The sequence below is a fragment of the Gekko japonicus genome, unplaced genomic scaffold, assembly GCF_001447785.1.
Source record: "Gekko japonicus isolate JY-2015 unplaced genomic scaffold, Gekko_japonicus_V1.1 scaffold548, whole genome shotgun sequence".
Classification (NCBI taxonomy): Eukaryota; Metazoa; Chordata; class Lepidosauria; order Squamata; family Gekkonidae; genus Gekko; species Gekko japonicus.
In genome coordinates, this window is record NW_015169791.1 from 850640 (window position 1) to 863727 (window position 13088).

Here is a 13088-nt window from a genome sequence, read left to right on the forward strand (position 1 = left end):
TTCTGGCCACTCGGGCCTCCCAGTCTCCTCCCCCCTTCCTGTCTTGGGCCCGGCCGATCTCCTTCCCCCAACCCACCCCGGCTCCAGCGGCGAGGCCTGAGTGCCTTCCAGCCGCCGGCCCGCCAGTTCCCAGAGTGTTCTCCGCGCGTGCGCAGGGAACGCTCATTTAATTTTTACTTTTTACCTAATTTAAATATTTTTTCAACTTTTAATATTTTTCTGCATACCTGGGCATTGCACCACATGTGCAGGGAAATCTCCCTGCCCCCCAGGTGCCCCCGATGTGCGGATTTAGATATCCGCACAGAGGGGGCAACTTGGCTATTAGATATATAGATAAGCAAGGCGACAATATACATCCTTGTTGTACTCCTTTTCCTATGCTAAACCAATCAGTTGTTCCATATCTGGTTCTAACTGTCGCTTCTTGGCCCTTATACACATTTCTCAAGAGACATGTGAGGTGGTCTGGTACTCCCATCTCTTTAAGGACCTGCCATAGTTCTATAGTTTTCAATAATTCCAAATAACTGTTTTCGAAGAGAGAACTACATTTATTCATTAAATTTATTCCAAGATACCTACCTTTCTTTCTAATTTCCAGTCCTGATATTTTCTGCAAGTAGCTTGCTTGTGATTCTGTCATATTTTTTGTCAGGATCTTAGTTTTATTTTTTATTGATTTTGAGCCCCACGACCTCTCCGTAATCTTGACGTTTCTTCAACAACGGCTCTATTGATTCATCTGGTTCCTACCAGGTTTTTACAGCAGCTCAGCTTTTTAACTGCACTGGTTTCCCCACTCCTTTATACACAATACCATTTGCAAGTCATTCTCTCTCCATTCTTCTTAGACTTTTCATGTATTTTTTCAGACCAGATTTGCAATGGTTTGAAAAGATAGAGGGGGAAAATGTTAAAAAATAATAATTGGGAGAGCAACAACCAGAAAACAGTAGTATGTGCAAAGGAGATGGGAAACTATGCAGTTAAGAAGCTGAGGGGCAGTAAAAAATGGTGAGGAAAAGCCTACTGATATTCAAGATCTGTGAAAGTTTAGATTTCTTCCTTCACTTTTGAGAAGCACTCCATCTGACCTGTTGTATAATGTAGCTTGAAGTATACAGACACTAAAAGGTATGACAAGCTCACCCTTATCCCTACCCATGAACAACATATCCCAGGGAGCCTGAAGTCCTTCATTCAGGAGGACATTGTGGTGTTCCAAGGGACTGTAGTCTACAAGTTAATTACTACAGCTTCCTACTGCAGTTGACAGCCTATTATTAAAAGCTCTTCTGAAGTCAAGGATCAAGTGCACACTCTGCTTTCTTTGGGCTGATCTGTCAGAGACATTTTTCTTCCTTCTTAACTTTATAGAAGGAGTGGAAAGGAATAAAGGAAAATTTCCCAGTGTAAGTCTTACTGGATGGATAATTGAAATATTTGTCCATCTGTCCCAATGCCTCTTCTAGAACATTTTCATGAGTCAGAATTCCCATTGCATATAATAACAAATAGAGTGATTGCTTGGATATAAAAATCCCTGTATACTTACAGGCCCTTCATTTCAACTATATCACTGTGAAATAAATGCAGAATATATTATAATTGCACTGATCTTAGTCCTTCTATGCTGGTTTAAAGGTGGGACATAGCTACAGGTAAATGCCAATAAAGCTGTGTTTTTATTTTTAAAAACTGATACAGTTTAATACACTGTTAATTAGGTATTCCTTTAAAAATTAGCCAATAGTATAAAGTATGTGCCAGATACAGGATCCAATCCAGTGCACAGTTATACATGCCTGTGTTTGATTTCAGTGGGATGCAGGCACACATATCTATGTACCAGATTTTTGATGTTCAAAATGCTAGCAGGGTAAAAATGCAATTAGGTATTTTTGTATAGGAGTAGGTAAGGATGGTATTGTCAAAACTGGGGGAAAAAACCCCATACCAGGTTCACAACTAAAGGCGTGCTTGATTACAATCTGAATCTTACAGGTTAGTTCCTGTACCACAAATGGTGGAAAGTCAGTTATTATCAAGTGTATATATTTGTATATATAGCAACTGCAGTACAATACATCCCAAATAATAGCCCTTCACTTATGAGACTGGTACCTATAGCATTCTTCTATGTCTTCTTGAAAGTGACAAAGCTGTATGTGTTTGTACTCCAGAATTTAGGTTTTTGCATGAAAAAAATGAGCTTGAGTTCAGTACCCTAAAACGATCAAGGACAGTAGACACCAAGATTAGATACTTATGTTGTCAAAGATTTTCTGCATATAATAAATACAGCTTTTAAATAAACTGAGCTTTAACCTCAACTATTTGTAGACCCCATGACACTTCATGACATTTTTTTTAATGTGGAAAAATTGCTCATGATTTCTGTTATGTAGCCAAGCCAGAAAAGCATGTAGAAAAGAAATCTATGTCTACAGAAAATCACTGGAATCAAAAGGTTCAAACATCAAATTCCAGTAAATTATATAGAACTTTGTGAAGAACCTTCATCAGGCACCCTTTAAAAAATGCCTACTTATTTGAACTAAAATAGCATGAAAAGATTCCTGTTCTTCTTTGTAGGAAAAGGTCAAAATAACCATGCCCTTAACTGAAAAATAATAACAAGGGGTTGTGATTGTACATAAAATTCACTGGAAACCATGATAACAGAAAGGCTTTTTTAAAACGATGAGATATTGCTCTTCATTTATCAAGGAAAACCAAATTATGAAATAAGTATTTGAAGCTGTCATTTTTGTAGTATGTATCATAATACATATCATAAATGAAAATAGTCCTATGCCTTTAAGAACTAGTATATGTATATATGTAGGCCTGTTTTGATATAATATATTTATTACTGCAATGCTTTAGATTGTATTCTTTTACCCTTTTGGAGTCGTCAGATTATTTCAGAGGCATGAATTGTGTCAATTCAATGTTAAATTACCATATTTAGAAAAAAACCCAGAAATTTCATAATACAGAACAATAATATTGAATCTGTACTTTTATTTATACTATTTTTATGCTGTCCTAATAATACCGGAGCTGCAGTGGCTCAAGTGGTTAAGACGCTGAACTGCAGGCTGTGGAAGGTCAGTAGTTCAGCAGTTCGAGACCCGGGGGCCGCATGACGGAGTGAGCTCCCATCTCTAGTTCCAGCTCCTGCCAACCTAGCAGTTTGAAAACAAGAAATTGCAAGTAGATAAATAGGTACCACTTCGGTGGGAAGGTAACAGCGTTCTGTGCGCCTTGGTGTTTAGTCATGCCGGCCAGATGACCACGGAAATGTCTTCGGACAGCGCTGGCTCTTCGGCTTTGAAACAGAGATGAGCACCGCAACCCTAGAGTCGGATTTGACTGGCTTTCGAGCAAGGGAACCTTTACCTTTACCTTTAATAATACCGGACACTATGTGGTATTCTTAAAGACACAGGTTTTTTAATGTGAAACAAAGTGGCTCCCTTCCTTATAATGGTTTTACTCAGTGAACACTTTACATCTATGGCCTAGCACCTGCGTTTGTTGGCTGTTGATCTCCAGGTATACTTCATTATTCTGGTTTTGACCTATAACGTCCAAGCTTGGAATACTGAGAGGTCATCTTTCTTAGGTTTCAGTGTAGATGTCATGTAGATTTCTGAGATCAGCCACAAATACTCTGTTGATCTAAATATATAAAAGAGATAACTAATTAACAGTAGAGAGGTTAACTACCTCTCAGTATTCTTTCTTTGGAAACTTTCTGTACTTGGGACAATGCTTTGAGTACTTGGGACAAAGGCAGAAAAGGGAGTGAGCCATTAATATGATGTATATTTCACATTTTAAAACAAGTTGCAATTAAGTTTTCATTTAAAAGTATTGTTTTACCCAAGGAATTTAAAATAAATTTTGAGTCCAGTGGCACTAAATTTGTTCCACTGCTTCAGACCAACACGGCTGACCACCTGGAACTATCTCCAAGGAAATTAAGATACAGTTATGCTACCAAACAGTATGAGACAAGTTGTTTCTGGTATTGATCTATTCATCCCTAAATGAATGGGTTAATACCAAAAACAATTAGGCAGATACTGGAGAAGAGAGCTAGACAATAGAACTGCTGGTAAGAAATCTTATATCTGTGGGAACTTCTTTCATTCCTCTTTGATGTGAAAAAGAATATAATTCTCTGAAATCCTCCTTTCTCTCTGAAACATTCTTTTCCCATATAGACAGCCAGAGCAATCCTGGGGGAGATGGGAAGTGTACACAGGGTGCTATGCTGGCATATGTCTGAGATGCACCATCATAGCACCTTGGCAATGCTGCACTCAGGCTAAGCACTAGCATGGTAATGCTTTAGAGCAACACTCATGTAAGCCACTTCACTGTCAGAGAAAGGGGTTGACCCAGAGGTGTCACAGGAGTTAGTCAATTCCCTAAACTGTCCTAGTCCAGAATGCCCCCGAAAGCTGACAGAAAGTTATTCCATAGGTGCCCATACAATAAAAAGGGCCAAATGCTCTCTTGTAGGCACAGCCCCCCCCCCCCCAAAAGCCCCAGTGGGCTTTTGCCTGCCTTCTGGTCTCTACTGGAACCCTTCAGGGAGTAGACTAGTGACACCACAGTTATACCGGTGGCTAGCCACTGCATCACCAGCAGCCCTTAGAACTGCACTGCCCAAGGAAGTGGCACAGGAAAGTAAAACTCTTGCGGTTTGCTGACTATTTTCTTTTGAAAGATTGTTGCCCCCTGCATCCTGTAGACTGGGTTAAGCAGTGGTAATAGCTTCTAGTGTTCTAGGTGAAGTACGGTATCATCCTTTGGGAAATTCTAATCTTTTTTGTTGTTACAATTATTGACTGGTTTAGGATGTTGCATGCAGGAGGGGGGCACACTTGCAGAACATCAAAATTAGTGTCATGCCAGAGTTCTAGTTGTGCACAACACAAGAAACCTGCATCACATCCTAAGAGCTACTACTTCACAGCACCTCCTAAGAGATAGATTTCAGATTTAGAAGGCTATGTAATATAAGATAACTGCACCTTATCGTTTTGTTAGCTTTAAAAACAAAACATGTTTTCCCAATATTGTTGGAATTGGAATTCAATATTGATTATATGTTTTGAAACTACTTTACTTATCAGTAGTACTTTAGTGACTTCTTTAATAATACTTTACAGCAGGCTACATAGGTAAACTATCATCTGTAATAGTTACCTTTATTGAAGGGTGTGCTTTTTCCATACCATTAACCACCAATGGTAAAATGTTGTAAAGCTGCTCCAGTATGGTTGAAATCAAAACATAAACCAAGAGGTGTGTCCAGGATCTCTTTTCTAAATACTGAAACATCATGCATTCTCAAAAGTATATGCTAGCATAATCTTCCAGCAATCATGATGTAGCATGGAAGCCTAGGTTACTCAGCATGCCATTTCTTCCAGTATGCTCATCTTTAGATTATGCATAAACAATAGTAAGATCAGTCTCTGTCACACTGTATAAACTTAGATAACCCTTGACCCATTTCAGTCTGGTCTTGGAGCATGCTATGGGACTGAGACAGCATTGATAGCTTTGGTGAATGATCTCAAAAATGTATAGAGAAAATGCCTCTTAGATTTATCAATGGCACTTGACACTGTGGATCATATTTTTCTCTTTCTCCACCTAGAGTAACAGATGTATTTCAGTGCTTTCAGTCTTCTTAGAGTGAAAGAATACAGAGGGTGGTGAAGGGGGGATATAGCCCTTGGGAGCTGACATGTGTAGGGTTTTCTCCCCTATACTGTGAGACCACTTGGTGAAATTTATTTATTCATTCATTCAAATTTATACCCCGCCCTCTCAGCAAAGGCCGACTCAGGGCAGCTTACATAAAATCAACAGAAACGTTTTAATAGTATAATAAAACATTTAAAACAGTATCTAAAAGATTACAATTCCATGATAAGTGCTAGTTTTGCTGTTATAAAGTTCGTGCTGGCTACCATCAGCTCTCTCTTCCCGTGGCCGGCACAGATCTTCTATAGGTGTCTTTCAGGTGTCCTTCTGGCGGCTGGCACAATTGTTAACATAAGTTCCAGGGCAGCAGGGCTTCTCATCCTAGTTGTTAGAGGTGGTGGCGGGTCCAAAAGCCTGGCGGAAGAGCTCTGTTTTACAGGCCCTGTAGAACTGTAATAGGTTCCACAGGGCCCTGTTCTCCTCCGGGAGCTCATTCCACCAGGATGGAGCCGCCACCAAGAAAGCCCATCAGCCTAGCCTCCTTAAGACCAGGGAAGGCCAGCCAGTTCTGGGCCCCTGACCGCAGTGCTCTCTGGGGAACATGTGGGGAAAGGCGGTCCCTCAGATATGTAGGTCCCTGACTATAAAGGGCTTTAAAGGTAAGAACCAGCCCCTTGAAACAAATTCGGTATGCTGTCGGCAGCCAGTGCAATGCCTTGAGCAGAGGCTGGATGTGCTCCTGGATTGGGAGCACATCCAGCCTGGCCGCAGCATTTTGCACCAGCTGCAGCTTCCAGATTTGAGACAAGGGCAACCCCATGTAGAGAGCATTACAGTAGTCCAGTCTCAAGGTGACCATTGCATGGATCGCTATTGCCAAGTCGCTGCATTTGAGGAATTGTCTATAGTTGGGTGTCACCGTATTTCTGGCTAAGCCTATGGATGTCTAGACCCTTAGCTGTATTGCCTCTTGGTTATTGTGTTGATGTCTAAGGACAAACAACCCGAAGTCAAATTCAGACAAGTTAGAGATGATGTTGCTCAGAAAGTTTAGAGTCCTTGAGTGGATTATATTATCCAATTTAGATGGAGTAGCAATGATATTAGTAGATTTTGTTAAGAGCTTGGAAATACTTTTGTATCTGACCTTGTGAATGGAGAAACAGGTCAGTGCTGTTGCTAAAAGAGCCTTTTAAAACCTAAATCTAGCTAAAAACTAGGTTTTGGATAAAGTTTATCTGACCACACTGATACATGCTACTGTAACCTCAAGAAGAGGTTCATACAAAGTGCTGTACATAGGGCTGTTTTTGAAGATTATTTGGAAGCTACAACTGGTCCAGAGTGCAGCAGCATGTCTGTTGATGGCAGTCAGTTGGATTACACATAGTGCAGCAATATTTAATCAATTGCATTAGTTGCCAGTTTGCTTTCACACTGAATCCAGTATGCTGTTTTGACCTTTAAACCCCTTTAGGGTCCAGGATTCATATATTTGATCAGCTACCTCTCCCTATATGAGCATGGATGGACTTTATACTTCTCCTATGAAGGCCTGTGTGACGTACTGTTCTTTAAAAGTTCATAAGTGCTGTGTAAATGTGAAGGACTGTGAAGGGTTAATGCCTCACAGAGCCAGAGACCCTTGAGTGGCAATCAAAGGGATGTGATTGGTTAGCATCAGTTGAGCAAGAAAGACTTAGGAACTAGCTGTTGAAGAGAACTTAGTTTAGCTCTGACAGAGAATTGGAACAGTTTAGCCCTGACTGAGGAGAGTTCAGCACTGAATGAGAGAAAAGCACTGACTGAGGACTGATAAGGTTGGCAAGGAGGAGTGGAAGGATCAGTGAAGACCCCCATTCGAGCCAGAAAAAAGGATAGATATTCTAGTTAGAGAAGTGATTCCCTGCCCAGTTGATAAGGGAGATAGCTTAAAGATTGGAGTGATGCCTGGAGTGTTTAGAAAAGGAATTTGGATACTTGCCTTCTGAAACCTGAAGAACTCGGGAAAGTGATCTGGAGTGTTTAGGAAACACTGAAACCAAAGCCTCTCATCTTTAAGACTTTGTGAAAAGCTTTAAATTCTCATTTGCTGGAAACATATGAATGTGAAATTACTATGTTATCTCAGAGTTCCTTAGTGATTCACCTCAGACATTTTACTCCTGATTTCACCTAATGTTTCTCCCTCTATGTTGAATAAAATATTTTGTTTATTTTTTTAATTTTGAAAAACCTCTCACGTGCGATTTTTAGAAGTTTAAGTTAAAGAGAATGATCTTGTATCTTCCCTCAAGTTCCTGGCCTGAACCAGCATCAGAATAGAATACTGTGACAGGGTGGGACAACCATAAACCTTCACAAAAGAAGAAAATAAAGGGGCTGCTCAGCCAGAAAAGAAATAAAAATGGAGGGAAATCCTGTGTCTGAGTGAGGAACAGGGCTAGGTCATCATAGCTTGCTAAATAAATAGTACTGCAATTTGTGTATGATCCTGTATGTTCTTGTTATTATGTTCAGCATGTTGTTTGTAGCCTAAGGCTGTGTTCCACAAAGCAGAATAATCCGAATTAAGCAAGCATTGTCCTGCTTGTTGCAGTGACTAAGGAACAATTTCATGTTCATTCTAGATGAAATAGTGCTCATGAGATAATTTTGCCTTATCTATTTAATGTTCAGTAAGCTCTGCACAGCTTTACCATAAAAGTATTTACCACCTTAGTGGAAAATAGTAACAACTAACAGGCTCCCTGATATGATAAGCATTGGCTGTTACCATTTGGGGACACATTCATAAAACAATATTCACCATATGAAACCGATAAGGTAGAGATTTATCTTCACATCTGAGGTTAATATTGTAATCGAGCTAAAAATTAATTAAATCCAGCTACCCCAGTCTGAGGATCAGTTTGTGGGGAAACCTTGTTGATTGGGTGGGGCAGGGGGTAACACTGAACTACAGCTTTTATCAAGAGCATCCATGATAATTATGATTGTCTAACAAAATATACTCTTGTCATTCAGAAGTTGTCAGTGTTTTCATTGTAAACTGGGGAAGAGGATTTTTTTTTTTTTAGGTCTCTCACGTTTAGCTGATATATCATGATTAAATTGACTACTAGAAGTTGAGCAAACTCCGGAGGATGACAGGGGACAGAAGGGCCTGGCATGATGTGGTCCATGGGGTCATTAAGAGTTGGACTTGACTGTGCAACTGAACAACAACAAAGATATTAATTGTCCCTCTTAAAGAGTGCATTCTTTTATTTACAATACTTTTTCAACATAAATAAGCACTCTTCAGTTAAAATGTTTCTAAAGTGCACATATGTGGTAAAAGAAATTGTGTGGAAATTATACATTAAGTCAAATTATATTTTAGAATGTCAAAGCCCTTTGAAGGAATAATTTGCAGTCTCTTTTCCCTTGTGTTTTCTTCACAGAGCATCACAGGATTGCTTCTCTTGATGAGAGGAGCTGGCTGCTGGGGAATATCAATCAAACTGGCTATTTTAGGGTTAATTATGATGTTAGAAATTGGAGACTGTTAATTGACCAACTAATGAGGAACCATAAGGTATGCTGTATTCATCAGGTGGTCTGAAATTTGTTGAACTACCTGCTGTGTTTATCAACTTAAATTGTTCCATTTTTCTCCTTGGCCCACATAGGTAATCTCTGTCAGTAATCGTGCAGGTTTGATCGATGATGCATTCAATTTAGCCAGGTATGTTTTTTGTAGATAATCTAGTCTAAGACACATTTCTGCTGCATTATTATATTGTACACAAAGTGTGCATTGCACTTTGTGTACACTACATTAAAATCCATCTTGCATTTTCTTTCTCTGATGGGGAGCATAAGCACGGTCTGCAGCACTTTCTCTGTTCCTATCAATAAGAGTTGTTGGGTTTTTCTGAGTGTAAATGCTTGACTAATTTTCCTTTAAAGTCAGTTTAATACTTCGGAGATTAATAATCTGTTCCAAATTCACTAATGAACTATATTTCTTCTCTAATGATGCCTCTGCAGTATATTGTTTGTTTCAAGCTTTAGAAAAATTTCCAGCTGTTGACATATTTGATATTATTCTATAACATATCAAAAGTAGAATTGTGTGTGTAAGCATGTGTGTATTGCACATATTAGTATACGAAGTAAAAAACTTTGGAACTGTAGAATAATTTTAGAAGATGGTTCATCATTATACATGAAACTTAGTGCTACTACAGTATTGCTGTCGTGCTCGCATCTGTTTTCTAGCTTCACAATCTGCTCCATGTGCACTTGAAAACTTCCTAATCCCAATAGGAAAAGATAGAAGGAGAAAGGAAATAACACACCTGTACATACCCTCGAAAACAAGGAATGGTAGATATTGGAGCAAGGTATCACAGCACCATGTTATCCTACCTTCCTCTGGATCCCAGTCCTTCATCTCTTCATCCCAGACCTCAGAGCCACCTGCCTCCCCCCCCACACACCCCCCCCCCTGCAGTCTGTATAAAAGCCCTGGCAAATAAAATGCAGTGCTACCTGAAGATTTCTAGCAAGAGTAGCCCCTTCACCACCTCTGGGAGGTCAAAGACATTTAACCTTTTCCATTTCAGATTTAGTGTGTTGTCAAAGAGAATATGGGAATTGTGGTTTTCTCACATGTGGAGGAAATGTTGCTCAGTCTAAGCAACTCAGTTTTGTCTAAAAGTGCTTTCATCATCACTAGTGTTCAAAAAGCCCCTTTGGATGCTGAGTCCTATGTGAGGTAGTTTTGCAGAGATGCACCCAACATAAATGTAATGGTAGATGTAAATGTAATGGCACTTACCACAAACAAATCTGAAATCTTATAGATAAAATAAAAAAAGAATCTTTGACTGATATCCTGGGGAACCATTGAATGTGGAACAAACTAAGATACTATTCATTATATATTTGTGAGGAATATGTAGTAGACATTGGATTATAGCAAACATTTTCTTTGTAATTCAGCACAAAACCAGGCAAGTTGTTTTTGTTTTCTGTTGTTTGAAGCCAGTACAGCACTGTGATCTCTGGGATGTAAAAAGTATCTTTCATATGTGATTTTGTACAAAGTTCAACACATTTTACTGGGTTTCTTTTTACATATTAAGGGTTTAATCAGGGTGCTTATTTTTTCTTTATTGTTTATATCAAACTTTGCTCCCAAATTGGGCCCCAAAACAGCTTATTACATTGTTCTCCCCTCCTCCAATCTCTCTCTCTCTCTCTCTCTCTCTCTCTCTCTCTCTCTCTCTGTGTGTGTGTGTGTTTATGGAATCTTCCCCCCCTTGCAAGAATGCAAAATCCCCTTGCAGAATAAAAACTTTTGTGCCAAAATATTTCTATTCATTTATTACCTTTTATTTGTGCATGAACCAGGGTTTTTAGTGGTATAATTCGGAACTAGCATCAAGGGTATGGCCAGAGCTAGAGAGAGGCTTAAGAAGTAGACAGCCCTGTACCACCTACAACATGTCTCTGACATTACCCAATTCTACACCAGCATAGCATTGTTATGATATAGGCTTGCAGCCATCATTTCTCTGATTTATGCCAGTCTAGGGATTAGTTACCATTCTTAACCCTTTGGAGACTGGGTTTAAGACTGGGCCCTAAGTAGCATATAGTAGCACTCTTTGGTGAACATTAATAGAGATCCAGTTAGTGATCTAGCCACAGTCAGTGATCTAGACTGTCCATAGTTTTCTGTCCAATGTGGCTGAAGAAGGTGTATCTATGTTTTAATCACATGGGCAGAGCAAAGTATGTGGGTCCTTCCCATCCAGTTACCCCTTTATCTCTCTTGTCTACCAGAGCATATCAGAGGACAGAGTTTTCAAGGATGTAATTTCTAACAGTTTTGCCTTTGATTTGGCAAACTGCTGAACAGACTTTTAGGTTGGGATGTAAAAAACAGAGCATAAATAAGCACCACTTTCCAGGACTGGTTATAGGTTCTTAAAGATAATGTTGTAGAAATGTTACTTCAGAACTGTAGTAAAAATTTGATGAGTAAGGCCCCTTTCTTTGCTGCAGTTCGAAAGCAAGAAATTGCAAGTAGATAAATAGGTACCACTTCGGTGGGAAGGTAACAGCGTTCCATGCGCCTTGGTGTTTAGTCATGCTGGCCACATGACCACAGAAACATCTTCGGACAGCGCTGGCTCTTCGGCTTTGAAACGGAGATGAGCACCGCAACCCTAGAGTCGGATTCGACTGGCTTTCGAGCAAGGGAACCTTTACCTTTACCTAGGTCACACATACATGCCAGTCTAACTGTCAATAGGAACAAAAAACTACTGAATTTATTTCACTTTTTGCACATTATACAATGTAAATCAATGCAATCAATAGGATGATACCTGACATGGAAACACCAGGAATGTGGGATTCTTCCTGATCTCCTCAGGCAGGCCATTCCATGGGGTGGGGGGCACTACAGAGAAGACACACATACAGGCAGTTATTGATTTGTCTGTCTGCAGGGTGCCACCTGCAGAAGGCCCTGCTCAGATGAGTGAAGTTGTCACAGGGGTACAGAGGTGAAGAGGCAGTCTTGCATAAATGAGGGCCCAAGGCCATGAAGGGCTTTGTATGCAGTAAGCAACAGCTTGTATTGAATTTGGTAATTCATGAGCAGTCAATGGAGTGACTGCAGAATGTGTGTGATATACACTCTCCAGAGGGTTGTTGGTTTTTTTAAGACAAGGACATTCACCAAGGCTTCAGTCAGGCAAAAAAGGGGAGGGGATTCTCATCCACCCAGCTGCCTCTCCTCTGCCACTGCTAGGCCCTTTCCACACAGAACTAGAAAGGTGCCTACCTTGTCCTCCTCAACCCTCCCCTGGTCTGCTCTTAAAAGGCTTCCCCAGAGGATGGGCCCTCCAGGCCTAGAGTTGTTTCCCCCTGCCTAGCAGGGCCTAGGGACCAATGGGCTGCCTGTCTGTCTTTCTCCTATCCTGGCTCCGCCGTCCCTGGTGTTTTCAAAGGCTGGCACCTTCAGTATAGTCTCGCCTGCTTATGGCTGTGGGCATGAGGTTTGTTCACCAGTGGCTGCACCAGCTCCTGTGCCCTCTCTCTGCTGCCTCCCAAGACACTCTGCCTCCTTGAGCCTGCCAGCACCTCCAATGCATAGGGTTACCAGCTTTCAAGCCACACCATTCTCCACTGCTCCACCACTGTTGGCTGCATCCCTGCTTGAGGTGTTGGCTCTACAGGGCCTTGGTGCTCAGCTCCTGACTCTGGGCTTCATTTGTAATGCCTGCCACTGCAAACCAAACTTGGGAAGTGCAGAAGACACTCTGAGGTTCTTTGTGAGTGTGGGGGAC

At 40.5% G+C, this 13088-nt stretch overlaps 1 protein-coding gene across 1 annotated transcript in view; it reads left to right on the plus strand.

The window, feature by feature from the left end:
• The window catches only part of TRHDE (thyrotropin-releasing hormone degrading enzyme), a 469626-nt gene that overhangs the window by 402830 nt on the left and 53708 nt on the right, over positions 1–13088 (plus strand). Inside the window, exons 11-12 of the mRNA XM_015417024.1 lie at positions 9183–9316; positions 9411–9466. Coding sequence (XP_015272510.1) covers positions 9183–9316; positions 9411–9466 — 190 coding nt within the window. The remainder of the gene's footprint in view (positions 1–9182; positions 9317–9410; positions 9467–13088) is intronic.